This window comes from Dreissena polymorpha, chromosome 3, assembly GCF_020536995.1.
Source record: "Dreissena polymorpha isolate Duluth1 chromosome 3, UMN_Dpol_1.0, whole genome shotgun sequence".
NCBI lineage: Eukaryota > Metazoa > Mollusca > Bivalvia > Myida > Dreissenidae > Dreissena > Dreissena polymorpha.
In genome coordinates, this window is record NC_068357.1 from 129,286,565 (window position 1) to 129,314,231 (window position 27,667).

General features: G+C 35.5%; 2 protein-coding genes across 2 annotated transcripts; one reads left to right on the forward strand and one right to left on the reverse strand.

The window, feature by feature from the left end:
* The first annotated feature begins 1,704 nt into the window (after nucleotides 1–1,704).
* Nucleotides 1,705–25,101, forward strand: LOC127871429 (GPN-loop GTPase 1-like). Its single transcript, XM_052414344.1, has 11 exons — nucleotides 1,705–1,875; nucleotides 6,863–6,956; nucleotides 8,596–8,635; nucleotides 8,924–9,031; nucleotides 10,763–10,841; nucleotides 11,623–11,763; nucleotides 19,218–19,364; nucleotides 22,607–22,689; nucleotides 23,090–23,211; nucleotides 23,837–23,935; nucleotides 24,322–25,101. Exons 1-11 carry the CDS (start codon nucleotides 1,720–1,722, stop codon nucleotides 24,423–24,425), a joined length of 1,173 nt encoding a protein of 390 aa, XP_052270304.1. The 5' UTR covers nucleotides 1,705–1,719; the 3' UTR covers nucleotides 24,426–25,101.
* Nucleotides 24,919–26,851, reverse strand: LOC127871430 (turripeptide Lol9.1-like). Its single transcript, XM_052414345.1, has 3 exons — nucleotides 26,709–26,851; nucleotides 26,147–26,288; nucleotides 24,919–25,074 (listed from the first exon to the last, which is right to left on the reverse strand). Exons 1-3 carry the CDS (start codon nucleotides 26,746–26,748, stop codon nucleotides 25,005–25,007), a joined length of 252 nt encoding a protein of 83 aa, XP_052270305.1. The 5' UTR covers nucleotides 26,749–26,851; the 3' UTR covers nucleotides 24,919–25,004.
* Nucleotides 26,852–27,667: the final 816 nt, after the last annotated feature.

Below are 27,667 nucleotides of genomic sequence, written 5' to 3' on the forward strand. Positions count from 1 at the left end.
TAGACAGGACCTCTAACGTTGCTGTCTGTCTCTGTTAGGTAGTTTGCCTATTCGAGCTCAACTACACAAAAACACACTAAATCTGTACTACCGTATAATCCAGACACCAGGGACAGTTGAATACAATGTGGCTGAGAGACAGCTGGCTATGAAATTTCCAACAGATCATAGTTCCTTCTCCAGTATCCGCAGACAGCTCCATACCTATAATTTACTGAAAGCGTACCAACTCTTTGAGAGCCCGCTTAGCAAAGAGGTATGGAAGGCCAAACTAAACAGTGCGGTGGACCGGCAATTCATAACGACCTGGCAGGAAGAAATCCAAGAAAAACCTTCCTTAAGGTACATCAATACAGATGCCCTCTCTGTCGGGAAAACCCACCACCTGTACACCTACGTGAGGAAAACAGAATTGACATCCTAAGAGCAGAAACTAGAGCAAAGCTGTTGACAGGAACCTACACCCTGCAAGCCAACAGAGCAGTTTTCCATCAATAAGCAATCAAAACTTGCACATTTTGCAACACAGAATCTGAATGCATAGTGCATTTTATAGCTAAGTGCCCCACGACTGATGCCGTGAGAGACAAATACAGCGCCCGTCTCCATGAGTGCTTGTGCCTACACAAAAAAGAAGAATCGATTGAGCTAGTGAACAACGCAGATAGTTTCACACAGCTGATGCTTAACAGCACACATCCTAGTGTCAAACAACGGACACCTTCCCTCAGAAAAGGAGATAGAATCCATAGAGCTGCTGTCCAGAGAGTACATCTGGAGTCTCCATCTACTTCGGTGCCGTGATCTAGCAAGGGGGCCATAATCACATTAAGGGTAATGCTAATTAACGCATATCTGTCGCTACTCGCGATTTTATATTTTTAATGTATTTGCTGTTTACTTTTACCCCATATGCGTTAGCTACTACTATGCTTTTACGGAGGCACACTAGTCGACAAACTCTGTATATATCTATTCCATTGTGCCAATCCATCGTTCCGTATTATCTATTAAATCGTTGTACCGGATTTATTTTACATTTTATCATGATGGACACTTTTTAAACATCCGTCTATCTGATATCATGTACAAAGGCATGCTTTATCGCGTATGTATATAATTTTGTGATTGTGAGGATTGATTCTGTAGGACAGCATCAGACACTACCAGAGGCCGCCAACCATTCTCCTAGCAGAGTTGTCGTGAAGGTAATATTACATTAATTCCATTTCCCATAGGGTCCCATTATAAAACTTCCAACTTTCAAAGCATTTTTCTGGTATCTCCTATACATGTATATCACATTTTGCAAGACCGTTATCATTTTAAAGAGAAATCTGTCATCTTTCAATAAATGCAGTCAAAAATATATGGTCTCGCAACTTCTAAGAAAGTAAAATTCGCCCAAAGGCAAACACCCTCGGAAAACAGAGTTTCGAAAGTGAAATTTCGACAAAAGCCCCGTACTTCAATAAACGCACCCCAAACATTCATCTTTCAACGTAATCCCCAATGAAATGCGTCAAAATGTGGCAGACACACACAGAATGCAAAAAATAATCACAAAAAGCATGGGTGCGATCGCTAAATTGCTTTTAATACCGAAGAGAAAATGAACTCTTTAGAAATAGGCACTACTTTCATGGACCACGGAGGGATGCAAAATGATTTAGTGTAATGTAACCTGAACTGCAGTGTAACAACAACAACAAAAACAATATGGCCAAACAAGACGACGGAATTTCACGTGTGTTTGAAAACAAGGTTACAGACACGGAAAATGACACGTCAGTTTCTGATTTACAATCAGACGACAAGCCAACATGTATAATTGTCCTTGGAATGGCTGGTTCCGGCAAAACAACATTTGTCCAAGTTGGTGGGCCTTTATTGTTTGCATCATAAATTGCTAAGATTTCGGATATCTTAGATTTCGGAAAGCCTGTTCAATTATGTCACTTTTGGAAATCGAAATTTTGTGAGTCGACCTCAGATAAGTTCTAATATGATTATAGGTGCTACCTAATTTACGGGCAAAAGCTTTTTAAGTTTTTTTGATAACCATGTATTTGTAATAAATATATGGACATGATTGTGTTCAAAATATGATAATTGTTGCAATAATTGAGTAATGCATCCAAAAAAATCAATCTTAAAACGAGTTACATGTTCGAAGCTTAAAGATCTAGCATCTTATTTTTATTTTTTTCTTGCCACAGGAATTTATAGCTGGTTCGGTGTCTGTGGTATAGTGGATGGGGTGTCTGCTAACTGGCTTAGTCACGTGGAGGTCTCTGTATTGATCCTTTAAGTGGGAGCATTCTTTAAATAACCCTAAAGACATACTATGGCGTACCATTTGGGTTGAAAGTCAAGAAGACCTACACGTTAAAAAGAGAAATGTACGTCGAAGTACAATAATTGTACGTCGACATGAATATAAAATACACTTCGAAGTATATCAGTGCCCCAGATAAGCTGCGTATCTGCGTCTTTTACCCTATTAAAATGTTTAAAAAAGCAAAGAAATACAATATCATGCGTATTGAAAACGCAACCAATTTGACTTTTACGCAAACTCGTCAAATGGGATGCGTACAATACAATGGCTTCGATCGAAAATGCTTTTCTCATCTTCGGTATTTTCTCTTTTGAAGTATTATCGTAACGAGGCGATGCTTTCATTCAGCAAGCACCTGGATGTTTGAGCAAGAAACAGTCAAACTAAATAAAACGCTCTGCGGACTAGATTTCATAGTAAAATAAAGAGTCTGACCAAATAATTTACGACGACATACATGCGTTTTCAATCTGACTTAATCCGTCGTTTTATAACTCAGTTCACCCTATTTCAAGAATGAAATCACCCTATTTTTCAAAATCAAAGGGTGAAAACCCTATTTCCCAAATAATTATCTGGGCCACTGGTATATATTTGTACGTCAAAGTACAATTTGTACTTCGACATACATGTTTGTACTTCTACGTACACATTTTCTGAACAGCCAATCAAAACATTAGTCTCTTGAGCCGCTTTTCCTTCAGATTTTTTCATAATAAATGTTTAAAATCTCTTTTTTGGTTGAGGACAAAATGAATAAAAATATCAGAATGGAAAAAAACAACACATAGAAGTTTCAAGTATTTAATGCATTGAAATAGATTATATACAAATTTGAGGAAGATTCAATTGCTACCTTTTTAAAATTAAAATTATTCAGCATATTGTGTGAATGAAATGATCATGAGGGGCGGAGTATCACGACCGCCCAGCGCATTACTGTGTAGGAAATTCCCAACGGTAACCAGTTACCAAGCATTAATGGGATAAATATTTTATTATAAACTCCCCGTTGGTCGTATTTTGTGATAACCATAACTAGCATAAGTCAGAGGTTAATTCCGCCACGCCAGGTCAATTAATATGCACAATATCTATGAGTTAGCGGTCGATAGTAGCATAATTTGGTATAAATTATAATAATAATAATGTTTAATAAATACGCACAATATCAATGAGTAAGCGGTTGATAGTCGCATAATTCGGTATAAATAATAATAACAATAATGTTCAATGTCAAAAATCTCTAAACAACAGACGTAAGGTGTCCTCTGATTGGCTAACACTCAAGGGTCGGTGAAAATTGTACGTCGAAGTACATTTCTCGTTCTACTTAGTAGGTCTTGTACTCTTTCGACGTCATGGTACGTCATATAGAAACTAAGTACTGGTCCTACCCAGGAAACAGTTTGTTTCATCAAATGTCTCAATTCAACTTGACAGCTTGCTAAAGCAGTTGCATTTAGCATACAGTACACTGATTTAACATAATCAAAATCATGTGATGTGTCAAATCAATTTTGATTGACAAATTTGACAGGATTTTTTTTTAATCCAATAAGTTTTAGACTGTCAAATAACACACACTACGTATTGAAAGCCATACCTGGAGCTTTCGTCTGTATATCACTGACTTCATCAGAAGAATGATTTCTACTGTTGGGAAACGTTAACACCACTAATTGTCTTCTTATATATTATCAATGTATAATTATGTGTAACAGCATAACAACATACTTGATTCGCAATTAAAATATTTAATAAATACAGGTATCTTGCAGGTTTCTAATTTTCTTTCGCAAACTATTGTTGAATAGTTTAAATTTTGTCGCCGCTAAAAAATTAGCCATTTTGTAGCAATTCTAAAATACCAGTCTAAACTGCATACACTTAGCTCTATAGTTACAATTTGAATGCAAATATTAGAATGCATCATGTTATATCATCCATGTTTTTTATTTAAACATTCAAATTACACATAACACAGTACATATATAAAAAGGTATGTGGTATTGTGTGGAGATACAAAACACTTCACATCATTTATTTGCACATAAAATAATAGTTACAAAATAAGTAAAACTAAAACACTGTCATCAACCTACATTTCAAGAATATTTACGTATATGAAATTACAAAGTGGTGTTATTGTATTACCTTTTACTAAATTAACATTGCTGGTTTTGTACTAGCCATAAAACATTTATCATGGATTAAAAAGTAACAACCAATTTATTAATTACACAATAGAACGGAAATCATATTAATTGCATTATGCATTTACTAAACAAGCTATTTGCTACTGTTTAGAATTACACTATCTTACTAAAAATGATCACAGGTACTTAGTGCTTTTACATACTTGTGGTAAGTTTTGTATTACTAGTTTGACAATTATCGGCAGACACTTGTTGATATACAGACAAAATTTGCATGGGAACTCTCATATTTTTTCAGCATAATTGCCTTCAATTTGTTAATTTAACAACCCTTTGACATTGTTTGCACATCTGATCTTATTATACAATAGCTGATTTTTGTTTATAGATAGACATATATAGACTTTTTAAAGCTCTATAAAAGTTCACACATGTTCCATCCAAGTAAACAAACAGAACCAATAAAGATCACCACAGATAATAACTGTGTGTATAGCTTGGAAATTTGATAGTTCAGGAATCCCTCCTTTGTTGATTTCTGTAAACCAAAACTGTCAGTTTTGCTGGATAGAATGGCTTTTATGATGCCCAGCTCTTGCCTTCGAAGAACAGCTTCTAAAAACAGAAAACCAACAAATATCTTAAAATTTGATCAATAATGCAGACAATTTATAAATGTCTTGTTTTTTGTTGATTTCGAATCTGGGAGATTTTTTACGTAAGATTGTGGTACGAACATCCAACGGTATCGGATTTTGTGGTTTTAGGCATGAACTTATTATAGTGATATGTAACCATTCGGGGATTTCGGTAAAGTGCGAGCAGACGAGGTGTTAATAAGTTAAAAATTAAAGCTAAAAGACTAAAAAGTTAGATCGGAATATCTTTAAATTTTGTGAATAAATGTGTTTCTGGTGGATAACAACGACAACTTGCCAGAATATTGCTCATGATCACACGTTAAACTTCTTTCTGAGACATTGTGTACACACCGGTCTTACTGATAATGAAGTGACGTCACCATCTATGTATAGAATGCTTTCTGAGAGCGAATGGAAAATGCGTCACATATTCTGACAAATAAACAGTAGGGTGTCGTTATTGAAATTCCGCGAGAATACTGGAAGAATAGAGATGCCAACTATAATGTTTAAAACAAATAATTTTTTAACAAGCGTTTGTGATTTGTCAGGATAATAATAACAATAAGATATTGAAAAGATCAAAGCAAATAAATTCGACAGAAATCTGAGATTCGGCAATATATGAAAGACGGGTTATGTTCACCTAAATTGTGTTTGGTAAAGACTGTCACTATATGTAGTGAACCAGTCTTCGGCTTATACCCACTGAAGAAGAGCATTCAGGGGAGATAATTTAGTAATGACTTAATTCTGGAACGGTTGCGAAGAAAAACAAATGATGCGAGAATATTTAGTGCGATTCGCTACACAATTATGATGTCATTGATATAACTTTTCCTGAGGTATGTATTTACATGTGATTTAGCATATGTCAAAGTGTTTTTGATTTGTTAAAGTTCATAAATAGCATCGCGAAAATATATGTTGCGTGGCAAATTTTTTTGAGACGTATCCATATGTGGTATTCCTATGTAAGTTTATGTCTAAATTCCCATATGTATGAACGGTCAACGCCTGCTTCGCGGGCTTTTGCCCATAATAGTGAATAATCAAACACAAAAGTGTTTTAGCCGATTTGTCCTCTTTGAATAATCGTTTGCTTATTCTTTATTGGAAATGATTTATATGTTTACTCTTTAAGTCTTTGCATATGTTCGATAATTCCCTATGATCTTTCTTTCACATATAAAAGGTTGTATATTTCATAAGTTGACTGAAAGCGATTTTTTAATGTCAATAATAATTTAAAAGCTCTTTTTTCCTTGAACAATTTTGTGCGGCCGGGAAATAACTTGGCGACAGCATTATTTTTACCTTCAAAGGTTTCAAGACTGCGCTTAATAATGCACTATTGGATTAATCTCTCTCCCATTGCTAGCTATGTCCTACAACGCCCTACAACATTTCGATTGAGGTGCAGATTGTGTCAACTTTGTTTCTAAGTGATTTATCTGCAAGTGAACAAATTAAATGAGCACGTTAAATGATATTTTCAACCCAAAGGCATGTAAATGAATATTTTTATTGGTTGGCTCAATTAATACCAAGAAATTGAAAAGACAAGATAATTGCCATGAACAGATTTTACTATAATTTTGCCAATTTAAGGGTTTATTGCTCTTATTTTTTTTCCAATTGGTAAAGTACTTTTGATATCCAAACTAAACATTAGGGCTTTGGTTCTCTAATAATACAGAATTGTTATGCGTCATTTTCAGAGAATTGTTGCACAACTTCATACCAACAGAATCCCGCCCTACGTAATCAACCTTGACCCAGCTGTACATGAAGTACCATTTCCTGCTAATATTGGTAAGAAAGCAAAAAGTTGACAGTTAAATATATCAGAGATGTGATTGTCTCACACAATTTTAACGTTTCAGATTGTATTGTTCAATATTGAAATTAGTAAAGTAAATTTTGAACCAGGCTTCTCTGATTAATTACGAAGACTTGTTGTATTTTCTGAGACAGAAGTACTTATGCAGTGCAACAGAGAGGGATCGTTTCTACATTTTGTATTTTACATAAAACAACTAATTTAAAAAAAATCAATTGTTCATAAAACCATTATGAAAATGGAAAAAACAATTGCCGTTGATTCTTAGTCTTTTAAGTTGCGCCATTTCGCTCAGTATCTTATTTGATTTGAAAAAGTATATTGTGACCTTTAGTCAGGCTGTAATACTGGTAGTAAGTTTATATAGGTTTTGGCTGGCTATTCAAAATTTGCTTATGTTGGTAAAATGCTGGAGAATATTGGCTGCTTAACACAGACTTGCTAGGACACGTTCATTATCGGCTTACACGCCCAATATATTTACAATTCTTTACTCTAGTCAAACTGTCTGGAAAAGACATGATGAAGAGTATACTCTCAGTTTAAATTGCACAAGTGGTGATAGATTGTAAAATTTTTGTCACAAAACACTGCAGTGATTCAGTTTCTGAAAAACAAATAATACTGTGGAAAAATTATTTTCCCTAGCTTGTCATTGATGGAGAGGGTTTGGAAATGCACCTTTAGTGCAACATTGGTGTGAAAGGTAATGTTAAAAGAGTGTGGGCAAGGGCTAAATCATGCAATATTCAAAAGGACATAATAGTCAAGCACAATAATAGTACTGAACTCAAGGATGCAAATAAGAAAATAATATCAAATATACAAATCATCAAAAACTAATAGACAAATAGTGTTTAGGGAAAAAAGCAAATAACTGTTACAAAAAGCTTGTGATGAAAACTTATCTGTTGCCCTGTAAAAATTTGGGCTTTTGTTGTTAAACTGCTCAATTGAATGGCTACATCTGACTTTTGTCATAACTATAACATATAATTAATAACTAATGATACAACTTAAATATATTTTCTTCTTGAAAGTATTTTATATATGTTAAAATGGTTTACTTGAAATCCTTAAAATAATATTTGGGTTATGTTTAGTTAGACCATTTACTGTGACAAACATAAAAATCCATACATGCCATAATTTTGCATGTCCAAATTGGGTCATTCATTGAAAATTGTCAAGGCATCTGACTATAATGCAGGATTGTCCCGCAGAGAAACCTAAAACAATCAATGATTCCACCTTAGTTTAGTCAGTTGTTAGTATATTACTTACAGAATCTCTATTTGCAGCAAATATCAACGAAACATTTGTTTAAAAATTTCAGGAATTCAAATGTTCCCCATTTTCTGCAAGTAAACAAACATACAAACACCCCAAAATTGAGAATGTCCCGCCGAGATCAGGATGTCTGGCATGTATGAAAAATCTGTTAAGTCTCCCATTACAACCATGATTGTAACTTGTTATCATTCTGGCACTTGCTGTCAGATACTCAGTTGGTCAAATAGAATAATGCAATAATGATTTAATGTAATTGTTTAATTAATTCATTTTTATGTCATTTCAAGTTTTTGACATATCATGTCAACTTTCTTTCAGATATTCGGGACACAGTCAATTACAAAGAAGTCATGAAACAGTATCCTTTATGATAGAAACATATTCAGACATTGTTTATTAAATCTTATATTTAAATGCCCCTTTAAACCCATGCTTAGAAAGGTAGAAAGGTACTTACTGAGCAGAAAATGCAATATTTATTAAGGTGATAAGCTATTAAATATGTATTCTCTCTATTTGTTTGAACAAAAAAAGCACCTCAGAGATATTTGCTCTTGAAACTGATTAATTTTAATACAGTGTTGTGATTTATGATGATCTGAATCGAATATCTACTTCTTCGATTGTTTCCTTGACATTTTTCTAGGTATGGATTAGGCCCAAACGGTGGAATTGTAACCTCTTTGAATTTGTTTGCAACACGATTTGATCAGGTTATGCAATTTATAGACAAGAAAAAGAAGTCAGAATGCAAGTATGTATTAAGAGATCTTTGTATTACCGTATACGTGCGCTTATAAGACGCATTTTTGAGACTTAAATTAATAAGTTACAGTTGGGGTCGCGTCTTATAAGCGAGATACTGGTGAAAATAAACAAAAAAAATCAAAATATCGAGTTTACTGGGCTTATGCTAGCCAAGTTGGACACTTGTCAGTTGTTTTGAATCATCGCGGCAGCCATTTGCATTTTCTCTAAAGTCTGTATTGGCCCGTACCGTGTATCGGAACGCTATGTTCAGTTACCGATTTATTTGTAATAAAATGTATTGTTACTGATTTTGTTGTCTATTATTTTTAATTTGAAGTTTGTTATTTTTGGGGCGTAAGACGTTATATTGTCCGTGATTATTCTTGAAAAGTTTTTATCACCTGATTGTCGGCGCGCGACGTCGTAAAATGCCATATAAATTTGCCATTATAGTTTACGTGTGTAAGCGGAAACACGATGCCATCATGCTTGAAACAACAGCAAAATCAATTCTCAGTTTGAAACTGTCAATTGTTTAATAAACATGCTGCCGATTACAAATGCTATTTGACAAGTTTGTATCACCTGATCGTCTTTGTTCCATGTCGCTGATTTTCAATTAAGACATAATTGGCAATTAGGGTATGCTCTGAAATAAGTTACCAGTTTGCAACTGTCAATTGTTAAACAAAACACGTTTATTCAGACGACCCACTAATGCCGATGACACATTATTTATTAGGGGCCAACAACGACGGGAGCAAAGAGCGACCGGATGCAATTATCCGCATATGGCTTTCTTCTTGACACGTGATTTCGATCTGCGCTTCGGAGTCTATCACTCTATCACGCGATTGGCTAATTTTATGAAAGTAGGCGTTACCTATTGTTGATAGACAATGGGCGTAAAATTTGCATAATCTAGGTAATAAAACTAAACGCTTTCAAAATATCTGCCTATTAGATTTCAATACCTGTCAAACAATACAATTAAGATGACTGACACGATCAATTTTGCTTGTGCATTGATATTACGAACGTAATATGTTTGCAATTGTTAAGGCAAATGATTAATACACAATTGTTAGAAATTTTGTCAATTTGATAATTATTTTTATTGCATGAATAATACTTGAAAATAAATTAAAACCCACTAATATATCATAAAATAAACAAATATTATTACTTTGTTGTTTGATTGTTTTATTTTTCAGACTTGCGTGAATTACTAATTGTATGCAGCGCGAGTTTGAAAAATTCTCAATGTTTTACTAATTGATGATTTTTCTTTTACATTCTGCCATTTTTCGGCCATTTTCCGGCCGATGAATACGGCAAAATTTGACCGCGTCTTACACGCGGGTCAGTCTCAAATCCACCCATTATAAAGTCCGAAGTTGGGGTGCGTCTTATAAGCAAGGGCGTCTTATAAGCGCACGTATACGGTAATATTTTACAATATATCTTAATACTTTGACTTTCTTCATCTTTTGGTTGATTATATTAGATTACATTTGGATCAATAAAATACTGACATGAAATGCAGAACTTTGTACAATACCTAAAGGGCACATTTATAATAACTAAATCGCACCATTGGTGCAAAAAAGTACCATGTGCCTGCTAATTTCAGTGTCACATGGTACCTTTTTTTCACCAATCAGAAGAAAAGCTTTGTAGGTTATTTATAGCACATGTTCTCTGTCAAATGTCTTTTCTTTGGTGTTCATTTCAGACACATCATCATTGACACTCCGGGGCAGATTGAAGTATTCACATGGTCTGCATCTGGATCCATCATTACAGAAGCATTGGTATTCTGTAAATTATAACATTATTAAGTACATGTAGTTGAATTAATATTTACCCAATATTTATGCAAATATGAATTTAACTAATTAATAAAAAAATAATTTATAAACAATGTCATCTTGCTTATCATATCTAAGTCTATAGCATAAAAAATTGCATAGCAGCAAATTTACATATTTTTATGCCCCCGAATCGAATGATCGGGGGTATATTGTTTTTGGCCTGTCTGTCATTCTGTTTCTAAACTTTAGCATTGGTTAAACTTTTGAAATAATGATTAACTTTTGCAATATTGAAGTTAGCAACTTGGCATGCATGTGTATCTCATGGAGCTGCACATTTTGAGTGGTGAAAGGTCAAGGTCATCCTGCAGGGTCAAAGGTCAAATACATTTGAATATGGCTTCAAAGCGGCGCAAAAGAGGGCATTGCGTTTCTGACAAACACATCTCTTGTTATGCATATCCTAAATCATTCTTTTGAACTGGACAACAACAACTAGGTAATTATGACACAAATTGGAAATAAAAAATCTAACAACTACACTTACTTTCACTTTCATCAGTTTTCAGCTGATTCCTATCTTTTCAATGTGAATCAAGCTCTCTTCAAGTAGACAGAGCATATGCTCAGCTCACTTTCTATTCCTTTTCAAGTGTTCATTACAATACAATTTTACTTAAAACTTTTAAGAATAATTTGGAAATAAAATGAAATAAATTATAGTAACAGGAAAATCTGTTCTAATAAATACCCAGCCAGTTTGAAAATGGTTCCTTTCTAGGCTTCTTCCTTTCCTACTGTGGTTGTGTATGTGATGGACACGTCCCGCAGTGTGAGTCCTGTCACGTTTATGTCCAACATGACATATGCCTGCAGCATCCTCTACAAGACTAAGCTGCCTTTCATTGTTGCCATGAACAAGGTAAATTCTAGACAAGGGACTTTTTTAGTAGATATGTTGTTTTATGTGGCATTTAGCTTTTTTAAAAAGCACGTTATATATGATAAGTTGTAGAAAAGAAGCACTAAAAATTACATGCAATGACACAGAGAATATATGATTAGTGCCAAGATGGAGAAAGTTTATCCGATGAGGCTGAGAAAAAGAAAATAAAGCTTGCCCTATTTTCTTTTTCAGGCCAAAACGGATAAACTTTCTCTGTCGCGGCACTAACCATGTATTCGATTTATCCTGCTTCACTTTTGATTATGTCTTTAACATAGTGTTATTGTGTTTGATTTAATTATATTTCATTAAAAAAATATAATTAATTGCAGACGACCGAACTTAAGTGTGTATTAGTGGAGTTTAACCTTTCTATTCATATAAAGAAACACAGTATATTAAAGGTTATGAGTAAATAAAGATAAAGGCAAAATGATTACTTCATTGCCACATGTTTGCTTAAATTTAATAATAATTTATTTTACCCCCCACAAACGAAGTTAAGGGGGGTATATAGGAGTGAGCTTGTCGGTCGGTCTGTCTTTCGGTCCGTGTTAAGTGTCCACTCTATAATTCAAGTTGTTTTCACCCGATCTGCGTTTTTAACATTCAGCATGGTGTCTGCTCTCTTATTCAAGTAGTTTTCATCTGATCTCCACCAAACTTGGTCAGAAGTTTTATCTAGATGTTCTTAAGGCCAAGTTTGAACATGGGCCATGCCAGATCAAAAACTAGATCACGGGGTCACTTAGTACGTTTAACACATTCAGCATGGTGTACGCTCTGCTCTCTACTTCGAGTTGTTTTCATCGGATCTTCACCAAACTTGGTCAGATGTTGTATCCAGATGGTGTCTAGGTCAAGTTCGAATATGGGTCATGCTGGGTCAAAAACTAGGTTACTGGGTCACCGAGTGCGTTTTTTAACATTCAGCATGGTGTCCGCTCTCTGATTCAAGTACTTTTCATCCAATCCTCACCAAACTCGGTCACAAGTTTTACTAGAGTTGCGAAACTAAGTGACCACGTGATCTAGTTTTTGACCCGGCATGACCCATATTTGAACTTGACCTAGATATTGTCTAGACACAACTTCTGACCAAATTTGGTGAAGATTGGATGAAAACTACTTCAATTAGAGAGCAGACACCATGCTAAATGCCTGAAATGCTCTTAGTGATCCTGTGACCTAGTTTTTGACCCTGCATGACCCATATTCGAACTTGACCTAGATATTGTCTAGATACAACTTCTGACCAAGTATGGTGATTATCAGATGAAAACTACTTCTACTACAGAGCGGACACCATGCTAAATGCTTGAATTGCACTAAGTGACCCCGTGACCTAGTTTTTGACCCGGCATGACCCATATTCGAACTTGACCTAGATATTGTCCAGATACAACTTCTGACCAAGTTTGGTGAAGATCGGATAAAAACTACTTCAATTAGAGAGTGGAAACCATGCTATATGCTTGAAATGCACTAAGTGACCCTGTGACCTAGTTTTTGACCCGGCATAACCCATATTCAAACTTGACCTAGATATTGTCTAGATAAAACTTCTGACCAAGTTTGCTGAAGATCGTCTGAAAACTATTTGAATTAGAGAGCGGAAACTGCTGTGGACGCCGCCAGCCCGCCCACCTGCCCGCCAACCGCCAAGGTGAAACTATAATACGTCCTGTTTTTTTAAAACAGGCGTATAAAAAGGGCACATTCTATAAACTATATACAGTAAAAACTGACCAAATGGTCACTTGAGAATAATGGTCAATTGCAGACAACAGTCAGACTGAATTCCCACTCTATATTACAATTGAGAATAATGGTAGATTGTCCATAACCGCCGGCCAGTATATTTCACTCCAAAAGTCATGGTTGAACTGAAAACAACTGACAAGCATCAGTCATTTCGAGTCGTAAGAATTAAAAACACAAATGAAAACGGTGCATGTAACTAAAGGAATGTGAATTAGAAGCAATTATGGTCTGCATTCATAACAACAACGCATGAGTGCGTGAAAATGTCAATAGATCTTTCTTGCTGATAAGGTATTAAAAACAAAACTAAGCTGGCGAGTGTTGTAATAAGAAGGCAATTAAAGGATTAGGGACCATCTATTTAAGAAAAATATCCATTGATTTGCAACTTTTATAATAAACGTTGTATTTTTATAAAGATTTTTGCGTCTTTTTCATTTTATTAGAACGATACAGTTATACTGTACTTTCCGTTTATGACAGCAAATCCGCTGTTATATTTGTTTGTACGTGACGTCAATGACATGTCACAATATTTATTAAAAATACATCCCAATTTCAGTGTTTTCATAATAAACCGATCCATATCATCGGTTGAAAATCTCGAAAAATCGGTTGTTTTTTATCCGATAGTGAAATAACTTTAGTGGTGTCACAATGCAATGTTTTTATGAAACATCGTTGACCATTCGTCGGTCTAAAACAAACTAGAGCCATGTCACAGATGTGACGAATACCCCCACATGCCACATTGACACATAATATTTTGCATGTCGTCTTCACAAAATACAGCGGACACCATGCTAAATTTTTAAAACGCACTAAGTGACCCCTTGACCTAGTTTTTGACCCAAAAAGGCCCATGTACTAACTGGGCCTTAAGATCATCTCCATAAAACTTCTTACCAAGTTTGGTGAAGATCGGATGTAAACTACTTGAATTAGAGAGCGGACACCATGCTGAATGTTAAAAAACGCACTAAGTGACCCCATGACCTAGTTTTAGGCCCTGAATGGCCCATGTTCAAACTTTTCCTATAGATCATTTAGATATGAAATGAGTGATATATTGACGTCATCATTTGATGACGTTCAATTGAACAAATGATAATGGCGACTAAAATTAATTAAGCTCCAGCGTATAGCAGCGATTTTATCCTCTAGGAAACTGGCCCAACACGTTTGCTGAAATTTGACATGTATATGGACCAGAATGCGATCTACTCTATGGCATGTTCGTCATTTCGGGGAAAAATCTAGTTTTTGATAAAATGACGAAAAAGTGGTGTTTTTTTTGCGCAGATTTAATGACAGATTTTCACGAATTTTCTTTGGTGATCCTCTCTCAAAGTTGTTCATATCGTTTTATGGCCCCGGATCGAATGATTGGGGGTATATTGTTTTTGACCTATCTGTCTGTCATTGTATGCGTGTGCGTTTGTGTGTCTGTCTCAAAACTTTAACCTTGGTCATAACTTTTAAAATATTTATGATAGCAACTTGATATTTGGCATGCATATGTATCTCATGGAGCTGCACATTTTGAGTGGTGGAAGGTCAAGGGTACCCTTCAAGGTCAAAGGTAAAAAATTTATAATCAAAGCGGCGCGTAAGGGGTCATTGTGTTTCTGACAAACACATCTCTTGTTGTCTACTGCATATGAGCACCAGATCAAAAACTAGATTTGAAGAATGGAAACTTAAAAAATAATGATAGAACTGTGAGTCTCAAAGGGTTAATTTTAGTGCTTTAATCATGCTGCAGGGTAAAAAATGGCTAGGGTTCCCTGATGGATATAGGCTTACATAGTAAATAACTTTATAAACTTTGGTGAGTAAGACAAGCTTATTTTCCCCTTGTGGTTGTTCAAATAAGTTTGAGGGGCAGTACATGTTTTACAAACATCTCTTGTTCAGAAGTGCTTTTATTAATCTCTCAGGTTATCAAACCATGTTGAGGTATAATATCCACTAGCATTTTTACCAAGTTGCATAATGATCCGATGTAAGTTATAGTTAGGGTTACGCAGAAGACATCTTTCTCATGGACATCGCTGGTCTGTAAAAATCGTTTTGCAAATTTGTCAATACATCTATCTATAAAAAATACATGTATATTGGCCTATAAAATGTAAATTTTCAACAACCACTTTGCACCAGTTGCTATTGACAATGCTATGCATCTTTTACTGACGTCAAATACTGTTACTATCTGTTGCTATTGACTACCACTTTACATTTGTTACTTTAAAACACTTCTGTGCGTCTGTTACTGTTTACAACCTCTGTTGGTCTTTTTAGCTCACCTGAGCACAACGGTGAGCTTTTGTGATCGCTTTTTGTCCGTGGTGCGTCGTCCGTCGTGTGCCGTCAACATTTGCCTTGTTAGCTCTCTAGAGGCCACATTTATTGTCTAATCTTCATGAAATTTGGTCAGAAGATTGGTCTCAATGATATCTTGGATGAGTTAGAAAATGGTTACGTTTTCTTGAAAAACATGGCTGCCTAGGGGCGGGGCAATTTTCCTTATATGGCTATATATATGGCTATAGTAAAATCTTGTTAACACTCTAGAGGCCACATTTATTGTCTGATCTTCATGAAACTTGGTCAGAAGATTCATCCCAATAATATATTGTATGAGTTCGAAAATGATGCCGGTTGGTTGAAAAACATGGCCGTCAGGGGGCGGGGCATTTTTCCTAATATGGCTACAGTAAAACCTTGTTAACACTCTAGAGGCCACATTTATTTTCTGATCTTCATGAAACTTGCTCAGCAGATTTGTCTCAAAGATATCATGGATGAGTTCTGAAATTGTAACCTTTGCTTGAAAAACATGGCTACCAAGGGGCGGGGCATTTTTAGCTCACCTTTTAAAAAAGCTTAGCTTTTGTGATTGCCTTTTGTCCGTTGTGCGCTGTCAACATTTGCCTTGTTCACTCTCTAGTTGCCACATTTATTGTCATATTATCTTCATGAAATTTGGTCAGAAGATTGATGTTAATGATATCTTGGATGAGTTCGAAAATGGTTACGTTTGCTTGAAAAACATGGCTGCCAAGGGGCGGGGCATTTTTCCTTATACTGTATGGTTTAAGTAAAATCTTGTAAACACTCTAGAGGCCACATTTACTGTCCGATCTTCATGAAACTTGGTCAGAAGATTCATCTCTCGATAATATCTAGGAAGAGGTTAAAAATGATGCTGGTTGGTTGAAAAACATGGCTGCCAGGGGGCGGGACATTTCTCCTTATATGGCTATAGTAAAACCTTTTTTACATTCTAGAGGCCACATTTATTTTCCGATCTCCATGAAACTTGGTCAGGAGATTTGTCGTAATAATATCTTGTTATCTCAGGTGAGCGACTTTGGGCCTTTTAGGCCCTCTTGTTCTATTTACAAATACAGTGAATTTTTGCTATTGACTACAACTTTGTATTTGTTACTTTTGACAACCATGGTGCACATATCACTGTAAACAGTTTACAAGCACCATGTGGCTGTTAACATTACCACTCACTTTTAGTCTATTTGTAGTGACGCCACTATGTGTCTGATGCTACTTCCAACCACTGTGTATCTGTTACTATTGACAACCAGTGGCATTTGTTGCTATTAATATCATTTTTGCATATGTTGCTGTTAACAATCACCATGTTTCTCTTGTTATTGAGAACCACTTTGTGAGTGATGCTCTTGACAATCACTGTTCATATGTTGCGAAAATCAACCACTGTGCATTTCATTTTATTAACAACCACTGTGTATCAGATACAATGGACAACCACTGTGCAATTGTTGATTTAAACAACTACTGTGCAATTGTTGATTTAAACAACTACTGTGCAATTGTTGATTTTAACAACTACTGTGCATCTGTTGCTATTGACAACATCTCGAGGGGTGAACGGAAGACTGTTGTAACTCATATTAAATAAAGAAGGAGATACTGCAGTTTTCCGTTCAGCCCTCGAATTCTGTGCTTCTATTACTTTCTTCAGCAACTGTGTTTCTGTTGGTATCGACAATTATTGTGTTTCTGAAACTACATGTACATCAAACCACAGTACCGCTCTCCTCACTTACAGCCACTGTGGATCTCTTGGTATTGACAATCAATGTATATCTTTTACTATTAAAAAACACTGTGTATTTGTTGCTATTAACAATCAGAGTAAGTCTTTGCTAATGACAACCAACATTTGTGTATCTGTTGATTTTTTAGCGAGGCTGTTTTCGAAGAAAACCCGAGCTATTGTCATAGCGAGCTCGTCGCCCGCCGTCCGCCGTAGGCGTCGTGCTAAAACCTTAACATTGGCCATAACTTTTTAAATATTGCAGATAGCACCTTGATATTTGGCATGCATGTGAATCTCATGGAGCTGCACATTTTGAGTGGTAAAATTTCAAGGTGAACATCCTCCTTCAAAGGGAGTAATAAGCTTTAAATGGACATTGTTATCTGACCTGCCTACGTATATATTTTTGTTAAATAAATCAAAGCGGTGCAGAAGTCGGCATTGTGTTTCTGACAAACACATTGTGGTAAAAGGTCAAGGTCATCATTTACGGTATTTACGGTACTGGTCTACGGTAAAAAATACAAATCCAAGGGAAGTAATAAGCTTTGAAAAGGGAGAAAATTATTCAATATTGAACATAGCCACTTTATATATTTGGCATGCATGTGTATCTCATGGAGCTGCACATTTCGAGTGGTTAATCACATTCACGATAGCGGCTTTTAATTATTTGCTACTAAAAATAGAGATTTTTTAGAGACAATTATTTAAGGGAAGTAATTTATATAATTATAAATCTCATATTATATATTTCCTTACCAAGAATTGAAGTTCTTTTCACAGTTACTGTACAGATTTATTATTTTGATTATTTATAACTCAAATGAATGATTTTTCAATTTTTTTATTTAAATGATATATTTATAATTTCTTTGATGTTCATTGATCATGATCATTGATCATTGTTCATGATCATGCCTGTGGACTAATGTCCATTATATATGATCAACTCTGGCTATGATCTCTTTTAAACCACAGGCCTTGGTTGTCAGTGATGTCTGACATGGTCATAATTGACTGTGAGACCCTCCCCCCTCTCCCCTTCCAGATGGATTGGACAAAATTCAAGGGAAGTTATATGCTTTAAAGGGAGATGATTTCATACCTGCCAAAAGATAAATAGCAATTTTATTTCAAAGCAGGGCAATAGGGGGCATTGTGTTTCTGACCAACACATCTCTTGATTTAATTATTATTTCTTACCTGTTCGTGAATGCTAGTTTTCATTAATTACCAGTGGACATGTCCATACATACATGATGAACTCTGGCTATGATCTCTTTGATAAAACACAGGCCTTGGTTGTCAGTGATGTCTGACTTGGTCATTTTTGACTGTCTACAGACCCCCCCGCCCCCTCCCGGTTGGATTGGACAAAATCAAAGGGAAGTAATAAAGCTTTAAAGAGAGATGATGTCTATACCTGCCAAATGATAAATAGAAATTTTATTTCAAAGTGGCGCAGTAGGGGGCATTGTGTTTCTGACAAAAAAATGACAAGCTTTCGCAGCCGAGCGTGGCACCCGTTATGCGGTGCTCTTGTTTACAGTAACAACCACTTTGTGTCTGTTTCCTGCAGATTGACATAGTGAGTAACAAGTTTGCAGTGGAGTGGATGACAGACTTTGAGTCGTTTCAAGATGCCCTGGAGCATGAGACATCCTATACCTCCAACCTGACACGCTCCATGAGTCTGGTACTGGACGAGTTCTATGCTACTTTAAAGGTACTCAACAAAAGGCTCTGTATTATGACTTAAGCTTTATCTTAAACCTTCAAGCGATGGAATTAAAATATCAACTGAATAATATATAATATTTTTACCAATGGTAACATCAACTTTACCATGTGCAACAATATTTTTGGTTGGTTTACTGTAAATGTGGTGTGTGTTTTCGGGATCATACCCAGAATTGTTGTTTTGCAGGAATGTGAGAAAAATATTTTTGCAAGCTCTTGGGAGAAAGAGGATATGAACATTTGCACACTTTATTGGGGAAAATCAAAGAAAGCAACAACAAAAAACACTTTTTTAGCTCACCTGTCACGAAGTGACATGGTGAGCTCATGTGACCGTGTTATGTCCGGCGTCCATATGTGTGTGTGTGTGTCTGTCAACAATTTGTTTGTGTAGACAGTAGAGGTCACAGTTTTCATCCAATCTTTATGAAATTTGGTCAGAATGTTTATCTTGATGAAATCTTGGTTGGGATTGTATTTGGGTTTTCTGGGGTCAAAAACTAGGTCACTAGGTCAAAAACTAGGTCACATAATAGGTCAAATAATAGAAAAGCCTTGTGTAGACAATAGAGGTCGCAGTTTTCATCCAATCTTTATGAAATTTGGTCAAAATGATTATCTTGATAAAATCTGGGTTGGGATTGTATTTGGGTCATCTGGGGTCAAAAACTAGGTCAAATAATAGAAAAACCTTGTGTAGACAGTAGAGGTCACAGTTTGCATCCAATCTTTATGAAATTTGGTCAGAATGTTTATCTTGATAAAATCTGGGTTGGGATTGTATTTTGGTCATCTGGGGTCAAAAACTAGGTCACTAGGTCAAAAACTAGGTCAAAAAGTAGAAAAACCTTGTGTAGACAATAGAGGTCACAATTTTCATCCAATCTTTATGAAATTTGGTCAGAATGTTTATCTTGATAAAATTTGGGTTGGGATTGTATTTGGGTCATCTGGGGTCAAAAACAAGGTCACTAGGTAAAAAACTAGGTCAAATAATAGAAAAACCTTGTGTAGACAATAGAGGTTGCAGTTTTCATCTAATCTTTATGAAATTTGGTCAGAAAGTTTATCTTGATAAAATCTGGGTTGGGATTGTATTTGGGTCATCTGAGGTAAAAAACTAGGTCACTAGGTTAAATAATAGAAAAACCGTCAACAATTTGTTTGTGTAGACAGTAGAGGTCACAGTTTTCATCCAATCTTTATGAAATTTGGTCAGAATGTTTATCTTGATGAAATCTGGGTTGGGATTGTATTTGGGTCATCTGGGGTCAAAAACTAAGTCACTAGGTAAAATAATAGAAAAACCTTGTGTAGACAATAGAGGTCACAGTTTTCATCCAATCTTTATGAAATTTGATCAGAATGTTTATCTTGATGAATCTTGTTTATTCTTTAGATAATTATTCTAGTAATATTTTCTCCCTGATGTTTTCTGTAGTAATTTGGTTAAGAAATCAGCATGCCAGTTCCACGTTCCATGATTATGAATATTTACATCAGATTTGCTTCTGGCCTTACCTATAGTACAAATGGGCCGCAGCTGCTTCATTAAATGAAAAAGATTTTTCTTAAAGGGAATTTCGCTGATGAGGTTTAATGTTTTGTCCTCTCGTTTGATTTAGAAATTTTAATCTTAATTGATTTCATAATGTTGCTTTGAAAACACGATTGGGAAATGATGGGCACAAAATTGAATTTAACTACTCTGAATTTTAAAATTATGTGTGTATAAACTTTTCTAAATAGCAAATTTGCAACAGAAAGCAATGTATTGCCAAAACAAAGGCATTTGTACCATGACATATATTTATCTACTCACAGTTTGGCAAAAGCCTTTTGATCTTGTGATATACTGTGAAACCATTTATTTTCGTCAGCACGAAATTTCGTCCTTTTAAAAAAAATGACTATTTCATCAGCACTTAAATTCGTCCATTTCTGGTTTTGAAAAAAAAGCGTCCGATGTGTTTGTAATGTTTGTAATACATGTATGGAAAAAGACTAATTGGCAATTGGCTTCGTTGTTTAAAACACTCGTTAACGGTTATTCAGTCCCACTTATCCGCTAATCATAACAAAGAACGTGTCAATGACATAAAATAATAAAGGACAGTTACTATCACCTGAAATAACAGACTTGTTAATTGGCATATGCCAAACAATTAGGCCCACCTCCTGCAAGTGACTACCAAGTGTCACCCCTCTTTCCCCAGCACGATTTTTTCGCAACCGCGTATTTACAATCACGGACAACCAAACACAAATCAATACGTTCTTTAATAATTTGTAATAAAAGCGCAGAATATATTTCAGTCAGGTGTTGATCACACATCGTCATATTTTAATTGCGTTTAAAAGTATTGTCTTTAATCCGGATCCGCCGCGTGTTGGCTGTATAATCTGCAACACCCCTGAAAAACACAATACACACAATGTGTAATAAAGTTGTTAACAATTAGCGCTAATCAACACTATTATACCTAAACGAAATCGACGCATTCGATACAGCCTTATTGCATTCACGTTTTACAGGAAATGTCAGTTGTCAGTACACTGTAAAATGTACACCCCTTTGTGTCAAAACCGGATTTAACTTGAGTGTGAATAGTCAACTGTTTCATGTTCTTTGTATCAATACCATCCGGGTATCTGTACTATAAGTATACCAGTCTACAAACAAGGTGCGCGCTTCCGCATATGGGTATTCGGACGTTGATAAAATTGACCTACGGTTTAGCGTTCACGCCGTCGAATGCATTTAGCAATATAACTCGTGTTTTTTTCACTATTTCTTTACTTGCAAAAAATACTAGTGGCTTATAACTTACCTTGCAATCTGTTTTTCTCGCATTTTGCGAGTGTGCGAGTGTTTATTTCGAGCCCTGTGTATATGCGTGGATTACGCTGGATTTAAATGCCGTATGCCTACGGTAATTCAGTCTTATTTGTTTCAAATATGGGACATGATTGTTCGTTAGGATCTTGAATTCGTCCATCGGTCGAAGGACGAAAAAGAAGAAAATTAATGTCTGACAAATAATAATGGTTTCACAGTAATAACATTTGTTTCAATCCACATGGGTGACATTGCTGTAGAGGGAGACATTGCCGGGAGACTTTAAAAAATATTTCTTACTGCATTTTACATGCATTGAGGAGGGAAATAAGGAAGTGGGCTGTTATAAAAATAGCATATTATATTACATAGTTTATAACACCTTTCAGAGTGTGGGTGTATCCGCAGTGACAGGTGAGGGGGTGGAGAAGTTCTTCACACTCGTTGATGAGGCTGCAGAAGAATATCGCAAGTAAGCTCTTAGATGTTGGGATGCATTTATACATTTCCACCAAGCTTCTTTGAACTCAATATTATTTTTGCACATCCACAATATGAAGATTAAATCAAGATGTTTATTTTTATGAACACAATTTCTATACATATAGATGAACTACTGGCCAATTAAAGTTGAATTATATGTTGATGATAAAGAAATTTCGTATTTTATACATTTTAGGTTGTTTCCAATATTAACACTTTTGAGCAAACTGATGCATCTAGCACATTAATAATTTGCTTACATAGTTGTATACCATTTACACACTACACAAACCCTTATTGCAATTCATACATTTATTGGGTAAAAGTTTTGTTTACTATCTATACTTACTAATCGATATGCTGAATTGAACAATCAATGTGTTTTCAAGAGAGTACAAGCCAATGTTGGATAAGAGGAAACAAGATCTGGAGAAGAAAGGAGTGGAGAGACAGGCTGATGAGCTGTCTAGGGTGGTGCAGGACAGAGAGGCAGAGTTGGCGGAGACTGAGGGTAAGAACCAAGCTGGACAGACAGTCAATTAACTGTCGGAAGTGTCTCGTGTATTTTGATACATTGTTATAATGACAGAATCACAAGTGGATTACAAGTTGAACTCTCTGCAAGACTTAAATGAGATGATCTCCTTAGGAACCAAACATATATGTCTAAAACCTAAAAAAAAATTAGTCAATTGTTGATGGTGCTTTTTAGACATTTACACCAGAATTTGCCTTCTTAGATTTAGAATTGCTTGTCTGTGTTTTACACATGTTATATTGGACCAAGTGAGGTTTGTGAATAAACTTTAAACTTGAGATAATTGTGTTTAATCTGACAAGTGTGAGGGCTGTCCAAAAGTTTGTGCACTGATTTAATTAGTTAAATATTTCACTAGAAACATATTGTATGATATGTTTACAAAGCTAAGATTTTCTGTACAATAATATTTGCTATTAATGTTAATGAAAAACCCCAGTTCATGCAAAACTGATACAACCAAATATTTATCAAGCTATAATTTGATTTTTTTTTCAAATTTTGATTTGCAAAGCAATCTAGAAACTTAAAATAAACAATTTGATGTATCTTTGTTCAGTTTAGAAATTACATTTGATGTTTATGATTTTCTGTCCAGGTTTGCGACAGCAGACCTCTAAGCTTTCTATCAATCCTTCCGTTGCCATGGGAGACGATGAAGACAGCGACGATGAGTTTAGACATGATGAACCTATAGGTAACAATGGCCATAGAGGAAATGACTTGCAGTTTCACTTAAAGAGTAGTTTCTATGGTTGATTTCACATAGTGTATACTAATGTATGAATTGATTTGTAGCCTTGTAAAAATATTATGTAGTGTTCTTTGAATGGTTGTTATTGAAATCAGCGTTAAACAGTTCATGTGATTTATTTTGGAAAGTGGTCTGACTTTTAGCAAATGGCTTACGTGTCTTGAAATTTACTTTTTAAATATTCAATTTCTTTTACCAGCACTTTCATTAATACACATTTTTATGTAAAAATCGGAACCATTTAAAATGGTTAAAATTACATATACAATGCTTGATATCTATTTGTTTTGATTATTTATTTATTGAATCAGTAGAATATATGTTTTCAGATGTTGATGAGGCAAGGGAGTATGAATCTTTTAAAAGATACTTGGACATGCAGAAATCCAGACAGCAGCAGAAATATGAGACACAGAAACCTGACAACACATGACCATCCCATCATGCGAGTTTCCAATAAAAAATACCTATTAAATGGACTTACAGTGGGGAATTAGAGACATTGCTTACTGTAAAAAGACACTGACACTTGAAACAACTGACAATGCTTGCAGTCTGTGTTTATTGTTACTGTTAATCATCTGACTTGTGAAGGAGTTTAAACAGATTGAAACAATACTGAAAATATAAGATGGCATTGGGCTCGTCTACAATCTGTTTTTTAGAGGATTTTATGGAGTAATGTGAGCATAGTGGACTACTAAGGATTTTTTGTTCATATAATATAGTACATGTTTGCCACATGATTCCATCTTCTGTTTTTTTGTTTTAAGAAGATATGTGTTTGTTAAAGTGGCATGTATGAAATTGTCTTGGACTTGATCATCCTGACAGTGATCATCCTGACAGTAGGGAATTTCTTTTTAAATAATACCGCATCATTTGTGTAACTCTTCTTTGTATGTTTAAAAAGGCAACTTTTCCAGTATGTTTAAAATAATAGATCTTTTATGTTCAGTTGTAAATGTTATTTATGCACATAATAGTCAAATGACACAAAGCACATGTGTTGCTATGGTGCGAGTGTGACGTCACTGCACGGGCCCTCGTGCACCTTGCTGACCATGTTGAAGTGGCCCATCCTGGAAATAAAGATTCGCAAATCAGAATATAGTGTTATGTGTATGAAACGCATTTAATATATCATAAAATATATGAACGTTAATGATAAAAAAGGACCTTTTAAGTTGGTGTTTATTTGCAAATTTATGTGTTGACATCTCCCCTGTAAAACCTAAACTGGAGGCCTTGTGGCATTTAGTTGAAATGGATTATTATCTCTACAGAGATAACACAATTTACATGTATTAACCTTTTTATCGCATTAAAGTATTAACCCTTACAGTGCGGGAACCGAGTTGTGAAGGCCTTTGCAAACAGTTTGGATCCAGATGAGACGCCACAGAACGTGGCGTCTCATCTGGATCCAAACTGTTTGCTATTCTGATAGTATTCTTTGAAAAAAAAAAAGAAGAAAATGCTAATTTTAGAAATTCTGCAGACGACATTTTAGCAGACGACAAATTTCCCAGCATGCAAAGGGTTAATAAGATCTGGCTTCTCATTGGGTTGATAATTGAAACGTTGCAACTTGCAACGGTCCACCAAATCTTCGATTTCCCCAGATAAATATACCCGGGGGGGGGGGGGGGGGGGGTAACTTCCTATATACGGGTATATAGGGGTGTGCCAAAAATATGGAGTGTGTTTTTCGACTAAAATTATAGATATGGGTATGGTTTGAGCATCTAAGTATAGATATTGGTATTGAAATCAGAAATTTGCTTGTATATAAATGCATATAGATTTGAAAGTATCAGTATCAAAAAGTTTTCAAATGCTAAATCGAATTCTAGATTTTGTAAATAAAGCTATGGGTCCACTTTCTCAATTAAATCTTTCGTATACAAATGGGTCTGTTTTTGTTTTCAAAAATGTTGTATCAAAATGGGTCTACTTTATCAGATTTCCGGTTTAAAAATGGGTAACATTTTAGAAGTCTAAGTGGGACACCCCTACCCTAAAATGTTGGAAGTTACCCCTCCCCCCCCCCCCCCCCGGGAAGTGTACTGCAAAAACTAGTTTTATCATAAAAACCGCCACCGTATAACGACACATTGTAGTCGTATAAGACTGTTTGTTTGGTGGGTTTACCAGCAAAGGCGTTTCCGGTTCTCAACGTCCATCTGGCACTCATTGGCGTACGTGCGGCCATCCGTGCCGCACACCGGGCTGTACACTTCATCGCACATGAAGTCCGTGCAGTCAATAAATCGCTTTGGTAGGCATACTGCAGCTGATGTACACATACGAACGAATATTTAAAAAAAAAAGCTTATTGTGTTCTGTCCGTTTTGTTTTAAAATTATATTTTATTATTGAAAAGGAAATACGGCACAAAATTTTCTGTAGCAATCTTGACAGCCTTAATGCTCTTACGGATTCAGACAAGAACATTCTTAATACATGTTATCAACGATAAACACGCATTCTAAATTGATCTCAGATATACCGGTAAGTAGTCTTGTTAGGCAAAATTTACCGGTAGTCTGAAACGCAATTAATATTGTCGTTTGCTGAATTACAGCTGCTTCGTAAATGCGTTGTACCTAATCGGCCTTGCATTACCGGTATACATTAACAGTCCTTTCACATATCCGCTAAATGACGTTATTACGAAGTGTCATTTGTTTAAAGTGTGCTTAATCATACTTGCCTCCAAAAATACATAACAGAATCGCACACACAAGCTTCATGTTCACACTTTAAAATAGCGTGACTTGAGGACACAGAATCAAAACTGGTTTTCACTGATAAGATACCGCAAGTTAATGAAATGGTGACAACACGTTATCAGAAATGATGGGAAGAAGTAAGCAATATTGGAACGCAAACAAAATGATAATCAAACGTGAACCTCAAACTAACGTAACCATTTGTTTAATGCTTTCCATTTTTTATACAGTATATATCGATGACTTTGATCGATCAATGTATTATAATCAAACATTTTACAAGTGACGATATCTCTATGTGGACAATCAAAATCACCAACACTACGGTATTTTTAAGCATGTTCAAAATTAAATTAACCAGAGCACTGCATAACGGGTGCCAACGCTCGGCTGCGGGTGCAGTTTTGAATAAATGAAAGGTTGTCAGATTTTTAAAAAGGTCACAGTGTCCTTGACCTTTGACCTAGTGACCCCAAAATGGGTGTGATGTGTAGAACTCAACAAGGTGCATCTACATATGAAGTTTCAAAGTTGTATGTGGAAGCACTTTGATTTTAGAGCAAAATGTAAAGGTTTTAGCACGACGCCGTCCGCGGACGACACGACTAGCTGGCTATGACAATACCTCGGGTCTCCGAAAACGGGCAAGAAAATAAATTACAATTAATTTACCAGCAAATACATTTATTTTGTCTGAACGAACATAACTTCACTGTCTAGAATCAGCTTCGCAAATAGACCGTACCATAATCGACCTTGCGCAGTGTCAGCAAGTTTTAAGCACATCTTCGTTTAGTAGTGCTGCATACTCAACGTTTTAAAACTAGCCTCGTTGCCGCCATGTTACATTAACGAAAAAGGTAAAGCAAGACTTGTTTAATTAAAACACTAACTACAACGTCACGCTTGCGTCGGACTCGTTGTGACCACATAAGTGATG

Excerpts from the sequence above, each read along its gene's own strand:
- LOC127871430 (XM_052414345.1), bottom strand. The coding sequence starts at position 26,748 with ATGAAGCTTGTGTGTGCGATTCTGTTATGTATTTTTGGAG. Across the intron at positions 26,289-26,708 it reads TCTGTTATGTATTTTTGGAG|CTGCAGTATGCCTACCAAAG; the intron begins GCAAGTATGATT and ends TGTGTACATCAG. Across the intron at positions 25,075-26,146 it reads AACCGGAAACGCCTTTGCTG|GATGGGCCACTTCAACATGG; the intron begins GTAAACCCACCA and ends CTTTATTTCCAG.
- LOC127871429 (XM_052414344.1), top strand. The coding sequence starts at position 1,720 with ATGGCCAAACAAGACGACGGAATTTCACGTGTGTTTGAAAACAAGGTT. Across the intron at positions 1,876-6,862 it reads GCAAAACAACATTTGTCCAA|AGAATTGTTGCACAACTTCA; the intron begins GTTGGTGGGCCT and ends CGTCATTTTCAG. Across the intron at positions 10,842-11,622 it reads CCATCATTACAGAAGCATTG|GCTTCTTCCTTTCCTACTGT; the intron begins GTATTCTGTAAA and ends GTTCCTTTCTAG.